The sequence below is a fragment of the Hippocampus bargibanti genome, linkage group LG22 (genome assembly GCF_051943395.1).
Source record: "Hippocampus bargibanti isolate YZ-2025 linkage group LG22, ASM5194339v1, whole genome shotgun sequence".
In the NCBI taxonomy this organism is placed as follows: domain Eukaryota; kingdom Metazoa; phylum Chordata; class Actinopteri; order Syngnathiformes; family Syngnathidae; genus Hippocampus; species Hippocampus bargibanti.
This window is the reverse complement of record NC_142755.1, coordinates 4,191,880-4,212,810: the sequence shown is the minus strand read 5'-3', so window position 1 is coordinate 4,212,810 and position 20,931 is coordinate 4,191,880. Positions and strand designations below refer to the sequence as shown.

The 20,931-nt window shown below is 43.6% G+C and overlaps 1 protein-coding gene across 2 annotated transcripts in view; it reads right to left on the bottom strand.

The window, feature by feature from the left end:
* Positions 1-870: 870 nt before the first annotated feature.
* The window catches only part of tafa5a (TAFA chemokine like family member 5a), a 73,700-nt gene continuing 53,639 nt past the window's right edge, over positions 871-20,931 (bottom strand). For both annotated transcript variants that reach the window (XM_088989250.1, XM_088989251.1), the window contains exons 3-5: positions 8,906-9,033; positions 5,956-6,136; positions 871-2,066 (exon numbers count right to left, since the gene is read on the bottom strand). In XM_088989250.1, coding sequence (XP_088845376.1) covers positions 6,128-6,136; positions 8,906-9,033 — 137 coding nt within the window. In that variant the 3' untranslated portion in view covers positions 871-2,066; positions 5,956-6,127. The remainder of the gene's footprint in view (positions 2,067-5,955; positions 6,137-8,905; positions 9,034-20,931) is intronic.

Genomic DNA, 20,931 nt, shown 5'->3' with positions numbered 1-20,931 from the left:
TGGGGGGGGGGGGGGGGGGGGGGGGGGGGGGGGGGGGGGGCTGACAGAAGAAAAGTGGTTGCTTCGCGAAGCGGTGAGGCGGGTCAGGCCGGCGTGAGCTCGGCGGGTATGCTCGATGCGCCCGGTCGGCGCGCCGTCCTGCAGGGCCCTCGCCGCGGGTCGGCAGGCGTAATGAAAGGTGACAGCATGTAAAATGAGTTTTTAAAGGAGCTGCTGAATAGATGGTCATTTGTATTTCCTGGTCCTGTGTGTCAGGCTGGTTGCCAGCTGTCAACCCTGTCGGGGGGAGAGATGGAGCAGGACGGTGGTTGAATTTACATATGTCTTGATTACTGATCTGTACGTCATCAGGCATGTCTTTTTCTTCTGTTCTGCTGTTTAGCCGAAATGATATTCATGGTAAAAATCATAAATGTGACTTCCCGTTTGGGCGTACTTCACTGCACGTCACTGCTGTGTGTGTACCGTGATAATTATTGTGCGACACGCTCAAGTCGTCTCAATGGTCCTCAAATTCGTGACAGTGCTCGCCGTCGCGCAAAAGAATTGGTCAAATCCATCATGGCGTCGCTGCAGAGGAACAGACCATAAATATGCGCCAAACCGACACTCCGAAATTAAATAGTCACGACCGCCTGCGATAATGACATCGCATTAGCGACGACAGTTCATTTTTATGACTTGTTTTTATCACAATTATGGAATCCGCAGACTTCTGAAAATTAACCGCAGATACCATGCGTTCCCACGGCAACCGATTTCTTGTGTTCGGCGACCCTGCGGGACTCCATTTCAAAACCCTCTGGATCAAACACCACCCACATTTTCAAGGGACATTTTTTTCCATTGTATTTAATTTATTCTTAAAATATCTCATGAGTTTAAAAAAAAGACTGTATGTCAATGACGGTCATATCTCCATTGTTCTCTTCGATCCCCTAGTTCATCCAATAGGGGAATCCGGAACGATCGGAAATAAATTAAGAGATCAAAAGCCTTGGAGAGGAAAAGGGTCAGTATTCCACATTGTGTACAATACAATATCATAGCAAATTAGCAATCTTCAATAGCTTCCACTGACTACTATACACTTACAATGTCGAGTCGGCGGCAGGGTCAGTTTTTTTGTTTGTTTTTTTCGATGAGCATGAAAATAAAGCAGCTAGTGAAGGTTGTGAACGGCAAAAAATATTAAAAAAACCAAAGACTACGAGCGCCAGCGGTGATGAGAACAACAGCTTTTTGTTCACACCCTAATAGTCATTGTGACCACGAGTCCGATAAGCTTCTCTACAAAGGTACAACATAGAAAAACTGTTAAATATATAACTTTTAGGGCCTTTCAAAATACATTTAATGACATTTCTTTACGCCGTCTTTTCATTCGTTTTTTTTCCCCCTGTGGCCCGCATCTAATATATTTTTTCTTTTTTTTTTAAATTCTCCATACACAGTTATACGTATTTAGTACCTATATCTCCAGTTCCGAAGTACAGTGTTGGGCTCAGTCGAAGGAAAGAAAAGTCAGGAAATAGTCCAAAGTACTCCTCTGATCCATGCGGATGACGGTCAACGCGAGGTGTCTGCGGTTCTCTTGGCGCTTGACGCAGAGTCCACGTTGCGCCGCTCCACTGGCGTTTGTTCTTTAGCTCTTTGGTCTGTAAAAAATACGGGAGGTCCGCTCCAACAGAAGGCCAAATTTTAGAAGAGAGCGCCAAAGGATCCTAGCGCGTTGCCGGTGTCCTAGAAATCCGAGGAATTGTCATCTTCAAAGCAGTTCCGAGGACTTCGGATGGGGCGCAGATCTACCCTGACATTTCGCAGGAGTCCGACGCGCCGCGGTGACAGGCAAAAGTTGCTAATTGGACGGAGCAGGCTATCATCTTCTTGACCCAGACGACACGCGCCGGGGTGGGAGAAGTCGGAAAGCCTATGAAGTTTGCTCGCTGGGAATAGTGTTTGACGGCGAGCCATTGAACCACAGTCCTGGAGGTGTCGTGGAAAGGGAGGCAAGGACGAATTCCCGCAAACGCTCCCTTTTTCGTGCTCTTTTGGTGTTACGAGACCTGTGCCAAAGGATGAAGAGCAGAGTAAACAAGAGGTAGCGTTAGCATAATCACGAGTCAACTCTGGAGTGGTTTATATCCTTTTTGGCAGGTAAAACTTTTTGCGTAAGCCTCGGTTAATTACTCTGAGTCCCATTCTCCGCCCAATGTACCGTGGTGTTCCACAGGGTTCAACTTAAGGGCCCCTGTTTTTGTCATGCTTTTAGCTCAGTCGTTTGTTTCACAGTTCCAGGTATTTTAACCCAATCTTGGAACTGATTAACAGATTCTTTTCATTTTTCGTTGTATTTTTTTGCAGTGTTTGATGACTACACGCTATGCCAGTGGGCGGGCAGCGAAGCTCCCCGCGTGATTGATGCCAGAAAAGCAGTGCGACAGACTTCAAAATGATGCAGAGAATGGTCCAGATCAACCCTTGGCGCCGGAGGTTACTATGGTGATCTGGTAGCAGCTAGCGGCTCAGCAGAAGCTACAGTAAGTGCCCGATAAGTAGCGGTTTGTGACTCTTATAGAGTGAAGCTCATATCTTGGTGAAGTTTTGCACGTTTCTGCAGATGTAGTTTGTATACGGTCACGAACGGTCCCAAATATATTTTTGTCATCGTATAAGACAGACCATCTCTTTAATCCTGCCGTGCCGCAAACAAAAAATTGAACCACTCCCGAAAACCGCAAATAGGATTTCGGTTCCCCTTTTCCAACTGGTAGTTATTCTCCTCCAAGTACACATAAACATAGTGACTTTCTCGGGGAAACAATTACTCCTCGGGCAAAAAAAAAGACACATTTCGGACGCGCCCGCAAACCATCTGGCCGTTCGCTGTTGCTCACGCAGCCAAAATGATAGTTCGCCATCCAAGATTTTGGCACTGCCACGGGGATTGTAATGATTACCCTCTCGAATGGAACAGGGTACGGAAAACTGATTTTCGAATGTAAGCTTAGCATATTGCTGCCATTTAATGGACTAGTGCAGGAAAATGGCCGCTTTGAAGGTCAAATGTCATACAATGAGTTTCCCATCCAATAATATCCGGTCAGCAGACCTTCAGATTTGAAGATTTGAAAACAAATAACATCTTGAAGATAACTAAAACATATAGGGAGCCAGTGAAGGGATGCCAGAGTAGCAGTTATATGCTTCCTCTTACGAGTACCAGTCAAGAGGCAAGACGCAGCATTGTGGACCAGCTGGAGATGCTTTATGGAGGGTTGCCTGACTCCAAAGTAAACCACATTCCAGTAATCGAGTCGAGATGTGACAAAGGCACGAATTACTGCTCCAAGGTAATGATATCGGAGAGTTGGAACTATTCGCGCAGCTATCGGCAACTGGAAATATTTTTAGCGCAGAGTAGCAAGGGGGATGACTGCAACCGGTAGCGGCAGCCCCTACTGGGAAATCCCACACAACTGCAGTCAAGGAATGGCACACTGAAACGGAATGCAAATGGCAAGGCGATGAAATATCTATTTTTTTGTCAACTACCGCCACATAGTTTGTCGACACGGTCGACCATGGTAATTTTCTTATATTCCCACGATGCGCCGGCAAACAGCCTCCCATAAATCTCCCTCATACACAAATCTCATCCGTGGGGTAGAAATGCAAGCCTCCTATTAAAAGAAGAAGCAATGTCAGATGAATATCAGATGAATTTGCCTGATGAATAAAATTCTCAGGTGATTATTACCTCGGGTTTATCAGGAAACTGCCATATCACTCTGTTTTATATCTTATGAGAATGACCAGATGCCATTTTCAGTCGCAGAGAGAAACAGAGATAGAGAGAGATGAAATGCGTCTGACTGACAAACGCAAAGCCATTGACAAAATCGACGGTTGCAGCAGAACGTAAATATTAAACCCCCGGTGTTGACGTGTAATTTGCGCGTACGGGCAAGCGGGCATTCCACTCAATACATATCGAGAAATTCATCCAAGGAAGAGGGGAAAACGTTGAATTTCACACGCATCTCGCTAGCTCGAGGCAAAGCATAGCGTAACAAAAGAACACGGTACATTTGTTCATACGTTTATACATCCCTTCTATACTCGCTTAACACACGCACTGGAGCGAAGGTGAACATTTGTCTGCGCTAAAGACAACTCGATTCATAATACATACACAGTCGCTTTCCAGCTGGGATGGGAAAAGCAAATCCAAGGCAACACATGGCCGCGATTTGACATTTCCTTTGTGCGCCTACTCTGGCCGACTCCCTCGAAAATGTCAGCGCACACGGACCCGGCGCTAAATGCGTTAGCGGACGCATGAGAGAAAGCTCATCCACGTGGTTAGCATCAATATCTGGTTAAAAAAATTTATTTGTGCTATTATGTACAAAATATATATATATATCAATATCTTGAAGCATTAGCATTTGCCTTTTTTAGCGATTGCTCATTTGTCTTTGTAATAGCGGCGGTCTCGCCTCGTCTTACGCCCACCAAAGCACGGTCGATGAATATTCATCCGCAGGTTAGCAATGAGCCACAGGTTAATGAGTGCTAGGGAACGGCTGGTTAAACGCCCGAAGCGGCAAAAATGTTCACACGCGTGTATACGGGGTTAGTTTACGACTATCTAGCCGCCAAGTTAGGTCGCAATAGGGGAGGGTAACATGTCCGCCGAACTCCAAATGTCAGTCTTTGCTAACTGCGAAATAGAATCTGATTGGAAAGCTTGTTCTCAAGAGGTTACATCCCGGGGAACAACTGCACTAATTTGTCTCGGATACAAAGAAGCTGTCTTGTAGCAGAACTTATCTCGTTGGATTTTTTTTGTTTTTTTCATGTTCTAATTGCATTTTGGTCTTCTTTAACCGCTGGTAAACCAATCTTCCCGAGTATGTCTATTTATAGCCGCAAATCTACCATTAAGGGGGGGGGGGCTCTCAGTGGAGATGGGAAAGACAGAGCGGGATGAGATTTTCTCTTAAAAGCAAATCATAAAACTGTCAGGAATATTGACTGGAAACTGCTTTTCTGAAGCCCAACGTGAACAATTTTATCCTGATCTATTTTATTGCGCTACAAGTTAAACAAAAAAATGGTTACTCTGCCGTCCCAGTAAACGTACGTTAACTCATTCACTGCCAGACTTGCAAATATATGTCCACTCAGTCATTTTTAATCGATCGTGACTGATGGCGGATGATTATTTACGATATATTTTTTATTGATGATTATATTAACTCATTCGGTGCCAGACAATGTGCAAAAATGTGTCCACTCCAGTGCCAGGGTTTTTGTCATTGTCACTCGAATTCCAGAACCCACAGAATATTGCGCTTTAGGACTACATAAACACTCAATATAGCGTAAGAAACCTTAGACGGTTTTTCTTTTATCAGATAAAAATAGGTAATTCCTAAATTATATGGGTCTGGAGTTATATGAGCTTGAAATAATAATAATAATAATAATAATAATAATAATACAGGAAATAAATAGATAGAAACCTAGCTGGCCAGCTAGTAGATAGCCAACAGATAGCTAGCTAGATATCTAGCCACCTAGATACCTCTATAGCTAATAGCTAGCCAACTAGATAGTTAGGTAGCTAATACACTGAATGTCACTATTAAACACAGATAGAAAGCTAGCTAGCCAGCTAGTAGATAGCAAATGGATAGCCAACAGATAGCTAGCGAGATAGCTAGCCACTTAGATAGCTATGTAACTAATAGAATGTTAGCTAGATAGATAACTTATGTTTTTGGATTCTCGCGCACATGTCATCTCTCTTGTCAGCAGTTGATGGGTGGTATTTGCGATAAATTAAAATTGATGATATCGTTCGGAGATGCTTTGGATGGATTACTTTTATTTGATCGTGAAAAATTATTTCAGGAGGGACACCATCAAAAGGGCTATTTTCAGTACCTTTCAACCGCCGTGAGGACCGCGGTGCAGGATGGAGGCCTTCCAGGGTACGGGTGGACTCGTGATATTGGCGATAAAGTGGCGGCTGCGGCGGGTGGCGTCTGGCTTGCCTGTCAAGGGGGTCGTCAATGTGCTCCTTAGTGCAAGAATGTGGAGGGAGAGTCTTGTCGCGTCATAGAGCCTGGAAGGGGGCGGATAAGTAGAAAAAAAAAATTAAGAGGGCAAAAAATGGACTATTTTGTCACGTTATCTCCGCCGCCATTTTCTGCTTTTGCTAATGAACTATTATAAGCGCCTTTCAAAACTCTCAAGGTCAGTCATAGAATAAGTTTTGCTGTGGGTGAGCAGTGGCAGCCACACGCGCCCACCATTCACTCAACCCGGAAGTAACTCAAATAGATAGAAAGCTAGCTAATATATAGCTAATAGCTAGCCAGTCAGGTAGATAACTAATAGCCAACTAGAGAGCTAATACATAGCCAGCAAGACAAGACAGCTAACAGATAGCAAATAGCTAGCCAGTTAGCTAGCTAGCGAGACGGCAATTAATACCCAGCTAAGTAGCTTGCTAGATAGCCAGCTTATCATTGAAACGCTTTCGAAGGAGAAAAATGGTTGAGGGAGTTGCTGTGCTCGCAAAAGGTGGAAAGGAAGGGGATTTAAAAAAAATAACTAAAAAAGAAACCCAAACTTTGATTTTTTTGGCCCGTTTGAGTTCGTGAGTGATGCCATCGTGTCATTTCAGACGCGATGCTAATGCTAATGCAATTGATGAGCCGCCGCGTTTTGCTGGCGACTGGATGGTCTTGAATAATTTTCTCATTTATGCACTGGGGAGAGTTGATGATACTGGTGCTGCCAGATCCCTCGTTCATGTTAGAATTTTTTGATTTATTTATTAATTTTTGTTCACCGTTCGACCTGTCAATCCGCCAAATTATCCCAAATTACGATTGTCCAGTGTCATTTAAAATCCCGACAGCTCACATTTATCTCTTCATAGTACGTACGACGTGTCGGCTTTGTGCTCTGTAATTACTCTCGCATTTTGTGACGCTAAGAGAAGCAATAATAATAATAATTCATCCCTCATCTCCCTCATTCCCCCTTGCCTACCCCGAGTCCCCTAAAATGGAGGTATGCTGACTTGGCTCCCTCTTAAAAAAAAAGAATGGTGAGCAGCAAGGGGGTCTTCGTCTTCTTCGTCTCTCTGCATGTCTACCGCGGCCAAACAGCTGTCTTCTTCGTGGGGATTCTGTTCAATGTACTGTTTGGATGCGCTCGGAATACCCATAGGGATCAATTACAGACGCCAGTACCAACCCAGAACCTCCGCTGATGTGGAGAGGGAGGCGGCTAGGGGGGGGCGTTGTAGTGCTATCCCATCAGGATCGTCTTGAACCGGTTCCGTAGCGACACGGAGATGCAGATGATTGGGGGGGGGGGGGGGGCTACTCGGATTACATAAATACCCTCAAAGCATTCATCCATCCAGGATATTGTCTCTTGTAAACAAGCTTTTGTAAGGATGCTCAAGATCTAAACGTGCATTTTCTACGCTTCCAATGCGGCGCAAAGGGGTCGGGGTCGGGTTGTCCTACCGCCGATGGAAAAATACCAGCCTTGTCCGATATTCGCAGCGCAGTTTGTTAAATCGCAATATAAATCAATATGTATTGTATTTTGTACAACCGCCCCCATTTCAAGCTATCTGTTAGCTATCTATTAGTTAAACAGCTAATATTTGGCAAATAAATGTCAGAGAGAGGTCAAACACGTCATTCGTCTGCAACGATCGCGATCACGTTGAGAGAGAAAGAGGGGGGCGTTTGTTCCAAGTCATTTGAGTAAACGGTTTAGCTTTTTGCGTGTTGTTCTATCAAAGAGTCTGAAAGAAAAATGGCGGTGCGGACGTCCTCGAGCGGAATATGAAAGGTATAAGTAGGCGACAAAATGGCCGCTCGCATAGTGTAACATGCGCTAACGCCGCTCTCGTAGCCCTCAAGTATAATAAAAGGACGCGGATACATGTTGCTTATGAGCTGGCGTGCGGATAACAAGACGACATTGTAGCCATCGACACGCGTGCGGGTATTTCCGAACCGACGTTTGTCTTTGGGCATAAACAAGTGAGTCAGCGGAATGACTCAATTATGGGCAAGATCCTTTAATGATGCTCCAGCGCGCCTCGGCCTTCACCCGTTGACATTCAATAGATAAGCAGCCGGGCGCGGTCGCGTGTACGTCGGCGGATGAGATCGTGAAAGGCAAAAAGCGCGCCGACGGAGACGTGGGTGAAATGACAAAAAGGTGGTAATATCCAAATACGAGCCATTGTGCCTTAATGAAATGACTCCTCGGTGAAAAGCGACTCCATTTTGAGATCATTCAAAATGTCGAATGATAGGCATCGGTTAATGCAAATTTTGATGAGTCGAAAACAAGGAAAGGAGGTAAAGTGAATGTTTTTACGCTTATTAATGAGCCGCAAAAAGAGAGGGATTAGCATTAGGTTACCATGCTTGGCGCTTGGGTGATTTTTGCGGCTCGCGCGGTGCAATTTTTGGTTGAGGCGAATTTTGCGTATCTTAACTTTCCAAGTCTGTTAATGGTGCCACGCAGTCAAAATGGCTAATCACGTGTTTCTAGCTTGCGCTGGTCTCGCCTAATAAACACATTTAAACAGTTAGACTAGCATGAGATTTTTAAGAAAAAGTGTCAACATGGCGGTCATTTTGATAGGGGCAACCTTTCCCATCAAAACAATATTAGCCTAGGAAGAGAGTTCCCTTCAAAATGTAACGAAGCGTAAACGGCTCACGGTGGGGAGTTATGTTAAATTGGTGATCTTAAAAATGTATTTAATAATAATAACAATAATAAATTGACAACCTTTTTTAGACCAGTCCAATTATAACGGCAATCAGAAAATGAGGCGGTCTGAACTCACCGTGGTCGTCTTGACTCGGCCTCCGGGTTGCGTACAAGTCCAGCCGGATTTATTGACTAACAGGTCGCAGCCCTCGTCCTCCAAGCACGGCACCATCTCGCACCACTGCTTTTTCCGAACAATGGCGGCTGTTGAGAAGAAATCGGAGTCATCATTGCGCATCGAAAAGCTAACTTAGAGTAGCTTGCCTGATGGATGCTGAGGGACTGTGTTAGGAACTTTAAAGGGGGGCTGAGGGGGTGTCGGTGATGACTGATTCACTCTGGCACACTGACACAGAAGAGCAGTTTGAATTATTTGAAAGAAAAAAAAAGTGGATCGATCCATTGAGCGCCGCGCGGGGTGGGCCAGTATCACAGTCAAGCTGGGCGGTTATGTGGCGCTCACTCAATATTTTCTTTCCTCCGCTCTGAGCGGCCAGCACAAGCCGACTAAGGTAGGGAGGGTGTTGGCGGGGTTGTCATGGGGACGCATACGACTCATGGCAAAACATAGAAGTGATTAGGGAATGTAGTTTCAGTGGAAATTGCCCAAGCTGAAGCGAAACGGAATGTTGAATGTTGGGCTATGCAGCAAATATTTCGCCGTTCGATTGTCTGCCTTTGCTTACGAAAAAAATAAAAATACATAAAGACATCTTTTCTTGACATCTCAAAATTTGATCACCGAGGGCACCCTGAGCAGCTGCCGTGATGTCGCACCAATCAACAGAAAGCGCAGCTAGCTAGCGGCTAATAGGTTACGATTGTCCACGTGAACTGTTTCATTCCGAAACACTGCGATCAATCATATTTTGACATCGCGAGGTGAAGCATTTTAATAATGATCAAAAAATATTTAAAATTAAAAAAGGGGGCGGGGTAGATTAGTTGTGACACTGGCGGCTAAGCATCATCTTGAATTTCGCTTGTATCTTAACTCAATCACTGCCAGATGCGCAAAAACGTGCCCACTCCAGTGCCAGGGTTGTTGTCATTTTCACTCAAACTGCTGGACCCAGATTAAATCTAGTGTAAAAAACCTTAGTTAATTCCTAAATTATATGAGTCTGGAGTTATCTGATCATGAAATGGGGGCGGCTGTACAAAATACAATACATACAGGTGGATTTATATAGTGCTTTAACAACAGCTAAACCCGTAACAAAGCGCTAACATGGAAAAAAGGGGAATGCTGCCCCCTTGTGGAATGGAAAAAAAAAACATTGCCAGAGGTCTGACCAGCGCTTTATCGGCACCCCGCGCAAGAAAAACCAACACCCAAACAAATTTGGGAATGACATCGAATGAGTTGAACTATATTTGGATTGCTGGTGATCTGAATTTGTCATATGCTATGTTGCATCTGCACACATTTCCTATAGGACCCCCACATCCCCCGCCCCAAGTTAATTTAAATAACGCAGCGTTTCCACAATACCTTTTATATGCACGGAAACAGAGTTAAGACGGTCGAAAATGACTAGCGGGCTCTCCTCGCAGGTGTCGGTTTATTGAAGCGGCGCGCTTCCAGGTTGCCTTTTTCTGCCACTCATATTGGTTCTCGCCGAGCGGCAGCGTCAAATCAACATTATTCATCGTTCGATGAGCCGCTTGTAAATTGGAGCTGGCGCGTACAAATAAGCCCCCGCGTGTGTTTTCTTCTCCTCGCTCTTCATCAATTCGGTTTGGCACTCCCCATCCACCCTTCCTCCTTCTCACTAATGCGCCGCCATGTTGCTCAAGCTCCTGACGAGTCAAATAACCTTTTAAGCCAATCCAATGCGTCTACATTTTCACCTGAAGTGCTATGAATCTGCCAGCGGTTTTCCCCTCCCTGGGCTCTTCATCCTACTGTAAGAGTAAAAACTTCCCGGCGGCATAATGCGAGGAAGAGCGTCCCAACGCAGGCGTCGGGCGGCACGCGTTTTCCCCCTCCTATCATTTTCCTTTTATTGTTTGAAAATTGGCAATTTATACCCCCGCTCGGCTCTGCTTGAGCAAGTGGTAAACATCAACACGGCATATGGAGATTTTCCAATATTTTGCATGGGATTTTTTTTGTCATTCTAAATGACACCATTTTTTTAAATGGGGGGTGTTGTCAGTATTTGATATCAACATGTGATGCTCAGTGCGTCTTGTCGACTTAATTGTTGCATTGAAAGGCAATCGCAGCCACCTGGAAAGGGGTCAAGTGAAGCTCAAATCTGATTGGCCGGAACTCCTTTTAAAAAAGGGGATTGAGGAAGTGGGCGTGGTTTGAACCGTTTGGGTAAAACAATCGGTACGTATGTAGCGCTCAACCCAGTTAGCCATTTCCAATTGCTAAAATCTTCTTCCTCGATTAAAAAATAACGGCAGTTTGTAGCAAATTGATCATTTCGAGTCCAGTTGAGCAAGAGTCTAACAATTGTCTTTGGTTTTTAACTCATTCACTGCCATTCCTGAATTTATTCGGCAATTGAAAAGCATGAAGTAGAGCGCCATTACGGAATTTGTTTGGGTTTTGTTTTTTTCATGCTTGGGTGCCGATAACGTGCCTGTCAGGCCTCTGGCAATGTTTTTTCCCTCCCGGGAGGGGGCAGCATTTGCCTTTTGTCCATGTTAGCGCTTTGTTACAGCTTTAGCTCTTGTTAAGACGCTATATAAAGCAATATGAATGTATTGTATTGTATTGTGTACATCCGCCCCCATTTCAAGCTCAGATAACTCCAGACTCATATACTTAGGAATTCACTCTTTTTTTTCTGATGAAATAAGTGAGTCTAAAGTTTCTAACGCTGTTTTGAGTGTTTATGTAGTCCTAATACTCAATATTCTGTGTGTCCTGGAACTTGAGTGACAATGACAAAAACCCTGGCACTGGAGTGGACACATTTTTGCACATCATCTGGCAGTGAATGAGTGATTATTTTTTTTTATTTTGCTTTGGCTGCGTTTTATCATACCGTCCCCGATTTTTTTTTTGCCTGGCAAGGACGTCGCAAAGTCGTCTCCAGCACTCCACAAGTTGTTCCTTAACACTTCCTTCTTCACAGTAAACAAAGGGGGGTAGGCGTCAACTTGATTTCACAGCACTGACAAAACTCAAAAACAAACATAGCGCCACTGAGAACGAGGAGTCTCCGTAACACATGGTACTCACGCTTTAATTATACGTGTGTCACGTGACCTGCAACGGCCTTCGGTCGCTATATTCTGCACCTGCCGTTGCGGCGTGTCAGTGTTAAATTTGCGCGCCTTGTGTTTGTTTACGTGTGCAAAACCGAAAGTTTTTAGTTTGATTGGCTATTTAAGTGAGGAGGGGGTTGGTCTCACGTGTTTTTAAGTTTGCCACGCCGCCATGTTGTCCATTTAGCCTTTTTCACCTCCGCATCCACACTAATCCGCCTTAAATTATGCATAACCTTTACTTGGCAGTAGCCCGTCCACCAATAAATCCTGCTAAACTTATAAATCGTGCTAAACAAATTCCAATTAAGTGAAGCGGCAGTCCGGCGTGAATGGTAATTTCCCTGTGAACATTCCCCAAAGAGGATAAGACGGCAATCATTGGCATTAATGTCGAAGGCGGCTTATGGTAGCATTTTGCTAAAATATGCTCACTGTTGCTATGTTATTTATTCATTTTATCCGGCCATCGGCTGCGGTTTACGCAGTGCGAATGAATGCTGTTGTTAGCCTGGCCGCGGTTGTTAGCCTAGCTGCGGTTGTTGGCCTAGCCGTGCTTGTTAGCATAGCCGCAGTTGTTAGCCTAGTCATGGTGGTTAGCCTAGTTGTGGTTGTTAGGCTATCTGCGGTTGTTATCCTAGCCGCGGTTGTTAGCCTAGCTGCGGTTGTTAGCCTAGCTGCATTTCTTAGCCTGGCCGACAGTATTGTGCACTTTATCATATGTTTTTTATTGTATTGTAAGTAACATTTCACATAGATTTTTTTTCCCTTTGACTTTTCAGGTCATGTGACACGACTAAGGGAACTTCGGTCGACGGATCAAAATCTGATTGATTTTTATGATCTTTTGAGGGAGGGTATCAAAATAATAGTCATCCTACAACAAACTTGATGCCCCCAAAACTTTTTTTGATGCATTGGACAGGAGAGAAATTGCACAGTGGTTGTTTTGAAAGAACAAAAAAAATAGTCTTAACTTTGCACGGTCGTCCATCGCGAAAAAGTCGATGGGATGCGCATCCTTTTGATTTGTACTCCCCGACAACGCCATCCGAAGACTTGAAGCGTAGATGCCCTTAACAAAAATGGCTTCTCGGCGAGCACGCGGCTAACCGCTCGGCGTGTGTCGACCGCGCTGGGTAAGTGTGTAAGAAACTGTGGCTGAGGGTTGCTGGGGGTTCGGCGGCTGACATTTCAAAGGATCAACCCGAGATCAATAGCAAAGGTCAACAAAACAAGAACTGCGGGCTTGTTGCGACGCGCAGTACAGGATGTTCGCCGGCGGTCGTCCTTCGTTGGCGTCTGTAAGCATTATTTTGAAGCGGTCTGTAAGTTTTAGTGGGTTGAAGGGGGAGGCGTGGGGAGGTTGTCAGTTGGCAAGGGGGGCCATCCGCGGGTCAATCTCAACTCTGGATTGTAAACAAGAAAATCAATAGCTCATTTGTCATTAACGTAGGGAGGAATCTGCTTTTTTTTGGTCTTTTAATGCACTTTTCTCAATCCGAATGAACTAATCATTCACTTTTCTCCCCCTCCCCAAACACCCCCAGGCCCTCTCCTATTGGTCCTTTTCAAGCACTACCTACCAATCAACCTCACCTACAAAAAAGCCTGGGGAAAAAGGTAGGTGGTGATTTTTTTGCATTTCCGGATGACTTAGAGCGAAGTTACATTGACACCCCCCCCCCCCTTCCCACACACACACACCCCTCCGGCCCCCCGAATTCATTGACTTTAGCCCCCCAAATTTTTTGAGCTAATTTTACGTCATTATATTTCAAAACACCGCGTTAGCTTATCCCGATTTTTTTATGCTGATTGCATTTTTCGGACTGTATTTGTGCTCACGGTAAGTGACTTTCTCGTTGTTTGATGTTTACTTTGACGCCAAGTTAACTACAATTACCAATCAACAGATGCGTTGAAAAATATAAAACGTAGGGAGAACATTGTACACCGTTTTAGCTTATCCCGCTTTTTTGTCTATTGCATTTTTCGGACTGTATTTGTGCTCAAGGTAAGTGACTTTCTCTTTGTTTGATGTTTACTTTGACTCCAAGCCAAGCACGAATGGCAATAAACAGGTGCGCTGAAATGTATAAAACGTAGGGAGAACATTGTATACCGCTTTAGCGTATCCCGATTTATATTTTGCCGATTGCATTTTTCGGACTGTCAAGGTAAGTGACTTTCTCTTTGTTTGATGTTTACTTTGACGCCAAGCACGAATAGTAATAAACAGGTGCGTTGAAAATTATAAAACATAGGACGAACATTGCGCGCAGATTTCGTAGGGCAGCAATTGAGGATTTAATGACTTTATAAATAATTTTACAGCCTTTAATAAAAGAAATAGCTTTTCGCCCGACACATCTGTAGCGATAGGAATGGGTGTGTAGTTGGGGGGGGGGGGGGGGTATCTACAGTTCAGCACTGATGGCGTTTTGTGTTTAAGTGGGAGAAGGGGCCCCCCCGAATGTTTCTGCCATATGGCCGCTGATGCTGAACGGCGTTGGCAGGTGGATTATACCTCGTGCCGCTGTGTCCCCGGACAAATTTAAAGGTAGCCCGGAATTTCGGCACCTGGGGGGGGAGAAAATGTCGACGCACGGGAGGGTTGGCCCATCTTCTTATTTGTGTGTGTGCGTGTGTTCCATTTTTATTTTCCGCTCTCCTGAACTTGTATCCCATACACGCTAACTGCTGGTCAGAGGCATTCCCTTCTTCTTGTCATCATCCTCTGACAAGCAATTAACTGACAGCACCCCCCTCCCCCCAGCACCCCCCTCCCCCGCCCCCGAGGGACAGTGCATAAATAGTAAACTACGACAGGAAACGATTTGCACAAAATGATGATTGATTTCGTCAACGTCAGTAAAAAGTAGTCCATTCATAAAAAATAGATGAATAAACAGATAAATAAATAAATGAATACATACATAAATAAATATACAAATAAATACATGCATAGGTGTGTAGATGCATCCATATATAAATTAATAAATAAACACCTAAATGCTTAAATACATGCATGAATTAAAAACGTAAGTAAATAAATGTATAAATAAATAAATAGATGCATAAATAAATACATAAATAGATGCACAATTACATAAATGCATAAATAGATGCATAAATAAATAAGTACACTAATACATAAACAAATCAATAGATGCATAAATGCATAGATGCATAAATATATAAATAAATGAATATATAAATAAACAAATAATTTGATGCATAAATGCACGGATGCGTAAATATATCAATAAATCAATAAATAACTCACAAATTAAATAAATAAATACATAGATATATAATTACAGTAAAGTCTCGTTATATCGATATTCAAGGGAGTCCGAAAAAATATCGATATAACCGGGACTATCGAGATATCCGACCCTGTTTGCATGTAATTTTCTCCGTGCGTGCATAGAAATAGTATCGATATAACCGGGACTATCGATATATCCGATATCGATATAACGAGACTTTACTGTAAATAAATAAATAAATATGTAGACAACCAGACAAACAGACAAATAACAAAATACATTAAAATATCATAATAAATAAATAAATCGTAATGATAACGCCTTTGTGCAATGCGCACCATATCGATCGAAAAGGTAAAGACGGGCGGCCAAGTGGCGTTGACGCTTCGGCGGCGACAGATGAATGGCAAAGGGAGTGCTAGATAAGCGGCCACTCGAAGTGAGTCAGCCAAGCGAGAGGGTTTTCGAGTGGCCCTGTGCTATTTTAGGGGGACACAAAGCGGAGCCATGCGGGACTCACGGCCATTAGTCGAGGAGGTAGATAAACATCCCTATGCTAAAAACAAACCGCGCAGTGAAAATAGGAACTTTGGACACGGCTTCGTTGTGTCAATTGAAATCACAACCACGATGGCGCGCTGGCTCGCTATCCTATCTTATTTCGTTCCGAAGAAAACGACGGCTCGCGGTTTCCCTCGAGGGAGGGGGGGGGGGGGTCCTTGACACCTTTTCTTGCTCTCCTCTACACACGGAATCAACTTGCCTTTTTCTCCATGACTATAAGTCAGGCCTCTGGTGGCCTGCAATCCCCCCTCCTCGCCCCTCGACGGGCTCGCTGTAACTGCCCGTATTGACTTTGTCCTGTCTCGGGAGATGACGACGTCCCTCCCGCGGGATGCGCATCTCGCACACACCAAAAAAAAAATGGCTGTCCTCTTACGGACACTCTCGGGACACTTTGGGAATCCTGCCGCAGTCAATGTCATCCAGACATTGGACAGGCGTCCTCGCCGCTTCACTTGTAAAATGTTCTCCATTTTATACACGCTCGGGGTTGTTGTGTACCATTTTCAGTCTCACTAAAGGTTAGATACTGTACATTTTTTTGCGGCGAGTATCGAAAACCCCCCCGCGAGTACGCGATACCTTTATAAAAATAAGACAACGGCAAACGGCCACGACACGTCGCCACCCCTAGCATCCGAGTAAATAGCCCCGGCTCACCTCTACCAGTGTATTATTAATAGAGAAGGACACAAAGTTAATCTGATGGAGGGTGGGCGAGAGAGAGAGAGAGGGGCGAGCGAGTACACTGCATTAGAGCACATGTGATTTATTCGCCCCTCTAGGTGAAGGAGACCCCATTTGTATTCATTTGCCTTTATTTTTATCCTTAGTTTCATCTGGCCTTCACGTGCTTGTCACCGGCATGCTAATATTATTTTGGCCACGTGCCGCTCCGTAAGGCGATCTTATAATTAAAAAAAAAGGGGTGGGGGGTTGGATAGTGCCTTTATTTGATATCATTCATCAGATTCCATTGTGTGTTTTTTGCTGTTGTTGTTGTTGTTGTTGTTGTTGGTGGTGGTGGTGTTTAGTTTTTTTGTTTTTTACGGGCAGATTAAAAGTCTCCAAGGGACAGGATAGCGAGAAAGTTGGGGATAATGACGTCTGTCTTCCTATGGGGGGTGCACACAAACATGGACATTTTTATGAGACTGGCTCATGTGTGTGTGTGTGTGTGTGTGTGTGTGTGTGTGTGTGTGTGTGTGTGTGTGTTTTCTTTTAAAGCTGGCAAGGTGAGCCAGTGGTGCTCCAAGCCAAGGGCAAAGACAACACTGACCACCGAGCTCCTTTTGCAGAACAATTGGATGGGAGTGAAGGGTGACTGCAGTTTGGTTATATAAATGCGGGGTGGGGGGGGGTTCAGCCCGGGTGGGGTCCCCTGTAAATATAAATAGAAAAACAAAAAATATTCCGGAAGATCAAATGCAAATGGAAAAAAAGGGAAGTACAACTGATCTATGTTGAAGTAGGGATTCATTTGTTTGCCAATAGGGGGAGCCCACAATCTACTCCTTAAAAATATATAATAATAATAATAATAATAATAATAATAATAATAATAATAATAATAATAATAATAATAGCAATTATAGCAATACTACTACTACAACAACAACTACTACTATAATAATAATACATTTTATTTTCAAGCGCCTTTCAAAGCTCTCAAGGACACTTTACTACTACTACTACTGCTACTACTGCTACTGCTACTGCTACTGCTAATGCTACTAATACTACTAATACTGTGAATACTACTAATACTACTACTAATAAATATTAATCATAATCATAGTAATAAGTAATAATACATTTCATTTCTAAGCGCCTTTCAGAACTCTCAAGGACAACTTTGATTATTTCAAACTGCCCAGATATTGATGTTAATATCATGAAATTAAATTCCTTTTACAAAAATAAAAATAAATAAAATGTATCATTGACTTGTTGATTATATTTAGAATTTTAGTATTTAATAAAAAAATAACTGCACCTCGACTGCTATGCTAGGCTAAAAGCTACTGACTTGCTAGAAAATGGAGCGCTATTAATCTCCACTAAAATGAGCAAAAGTACATATTTCCCTTGATGACAAACGAGTCGTTTTCAATATGTTCGGATGGTAACACCAACAGGAGCCTCGCATGTATTATTATTATTTTTTATAATGAACCCTGCACCGGTAACCTCTGGCGCTCTTACCGTTCCCCCCGCCATCCGTCCGCCCGAGTGCACCCAGCTGCGCATCAATTACAGGTGGGTTCGCAAAGCGTGCACAATAACCAGACGCATGCATTATTGAATGAAGCCGCGTCGAGACGGAATTGCTAAGCCGACCCAATAAAGGCAAATTACCAAAAGACAAAAAAAAAAAAACAGGCGAGGTGGCGGCGAGCCCGAAAGACAAAATGGCATCGCATTAATGAATAACATCATTTTGGAAAATGGCGTCGATCAACCCGAGAGGGAGCGAGTGACTGCGTGTGAAAGAAAGCAAAGGGGGCGGGGGTGTATATAGAACACAACATTGACTAGCTAATTATGCATTTTATCATTTCAGTCACGATAGAGTGCCTCCATTTTTTTTTTTTTTTTTGTCGGTCGTAGCAGTGCGGCGGCCATCGCCTCTTTAATGACATAGATAAAGAAAAAAAAAATCACAAGCCCGCTTTATTTGGATTCAAACGCGTTACTTCCCGTCCGCCATGAAAATTAGCTTTAATGCTATGTCGCGAGAAAATGTCCGCTTTTGATTCATCCGTTCTTTTATCGTGAATATTTTGTTTGTGTATTCGAGCAGGAAAATAAAATGGCCGACGGTACAAGTCACATGATTGAATAATTGATCAATCATATGATAATAATAATAATACATTTTATTTCAAGCGCCTTTCAAAGCTCTCAAGGACACTTTTCCGTCACAGACAAGCATACATACAATAATAAATAAAATACAATTATAAATAGAAACGAGAGAGCTACAGAGAAAATGCAATGGATGGAGTCATCTAATTGTATCTAATCTAATATAATATGTATCGCAAGAAAAGCACAATATTTACTCATTTGGATCAAGCCAGTGCATTATTTATTTAGATTATTACAAAAAATGTATTTTTTTAAACATAAAATAAACTCATTTTCCACTCCAGTGCCAGGGTTTTTGTCATTGTCACTTGAATTCCAGCAACCACAGCTATCCAATAAATTATCTGGCTAGCTATCTGGTGGGCTACCGAGCAAGCACTTTATTTCCTAGCTATTTGCTATCTATTAGTTATGTAACTGGCTCGCTATCTATCTAGCTAGCTATCTATTTAATATATCCTTATCCTGTGACTGTAAAGTGACGTTGAGAGTTTTGAAAGGCGCTTATAAATGACATGTATGTATTATTATTATTAGTATTTTTGGACTACATAAACATTCAATAAAGCATTAGAAATCTTAGACTCCCTTATTTCATGAGAAAAAAAAGTTAATAAAATTATCTGAGCTTGAAATAGGGGCGGATGTACAAAATACAAAACAATACATACATTGATTTACATAGCGCTTGAACAACAACTGAAGCTGGAACAAGGTGCTAACATGGACAAAATGCAAACGTTGCCCTCTCGTGGGAGGGAAAAACATTACCAGAGGTCGAGCAAGCGCTTTATGGGCACCCAAGCATGAAAAAACAAAACCCAAACAAATTCAGGAATGGTTCTCGATGTCATTTTGTCAATTCCCGAATAAATTCATGAATGGCAGTGAATGAGTTCAACATTAGCATCGCTAAATCTTTCAAAATGGCCACCACCATAATTCATCTGATTATTCCTACTCTGGTCCAAAGTCGGAACTATCGCACCAGTTAAACTTCCTGTTTCTGAGCCAGGAAACAGGAAATGATAATCACCTGGTGACTAACTCTGGTGTAAAAACAAAAAAAAAGAGAACGCGACTCGCTAGACACCAGACGGACTGAAAGTGCGTTGTGACTGACTCACGACGAGCGAGCGAGCGAGTAAAGTCTTGGAATCGGATTGCGATGAGACGCTCAACAGATGATTGGCTCGCCTCATCTCGGCTTCCGTCAACAAGTGGCAATGAAAGTCTATTTGCGCTCCCGCGGGGCCTCGCTCCCGGTGTGCCACGGGCCAACACCAAGACATTAAATATGGAATTACTGGGGGGGAACCAGCTGTCTCTTCGCATATTGCCAGAAGGGGGAAACGTTTATATCGTGTTGCTGCAAGTCGAGTCTTTATCGGACGACGGGAAAAAAACAGCAACGGGCTGGCGATGCGTCGACATCAACCCCCCTGCTTTAAATCGCGACCTCGCCGAGTGCGCGGGCGGTAATTGCGAATTAATTGTTTATAGCCTGTGGCTGGGTGAACGGACAGAACCTCCCCTTCCCGCGTGCGTGCTCACAGCAGGGGAACTCTTCGCTTCCAATTAGAGCAGCGAGGTGGAGAGCACGGCCCATCAAACACTGAAGTGCTAGCGAGCGGACTTCTGGGAAAACAGGTAGCGCATTTAGCCTCATCGCCTTTTGCCTGACAGGCTAAGTTTAGACCAAAATTGCACTTTCTTTGAAGGGGGTAGGGGGCGGCCATCTTTGGCCAATCAGAATCAGAAAACCTTTATTCATCCCACAATGGGGACATTTGCAGTCCGCAGCAGCAATTTGAAAGGGGATGGGGTGCCGGTGTGAAAGGATAGAAAACCTTTGCAACCAATTGCACGAGACGTGTAAATAAAGAAAAAATCTTACACGTCATTTTAATTCTCATCCATAGTCGCAACGTTTTACCCCCGCCGACTCACCTCAAAGAGCAGTGATGAAAAATGTAGCAACCCCCCTACAACGTTTAACTCATTCACAAATTTAGTCCCAAATTTATTCCGGAATTGAAAAGCATGACATGGAGCGCCATTCACAAATTTGTTTGGGGTTTAGTTTTTCTGCCGGGGTGCCGATACAGCGCTGGTCAGACCTCTGGCAATATTTTTCCCCTTCCACGAGCGGGCAGTGGCGACC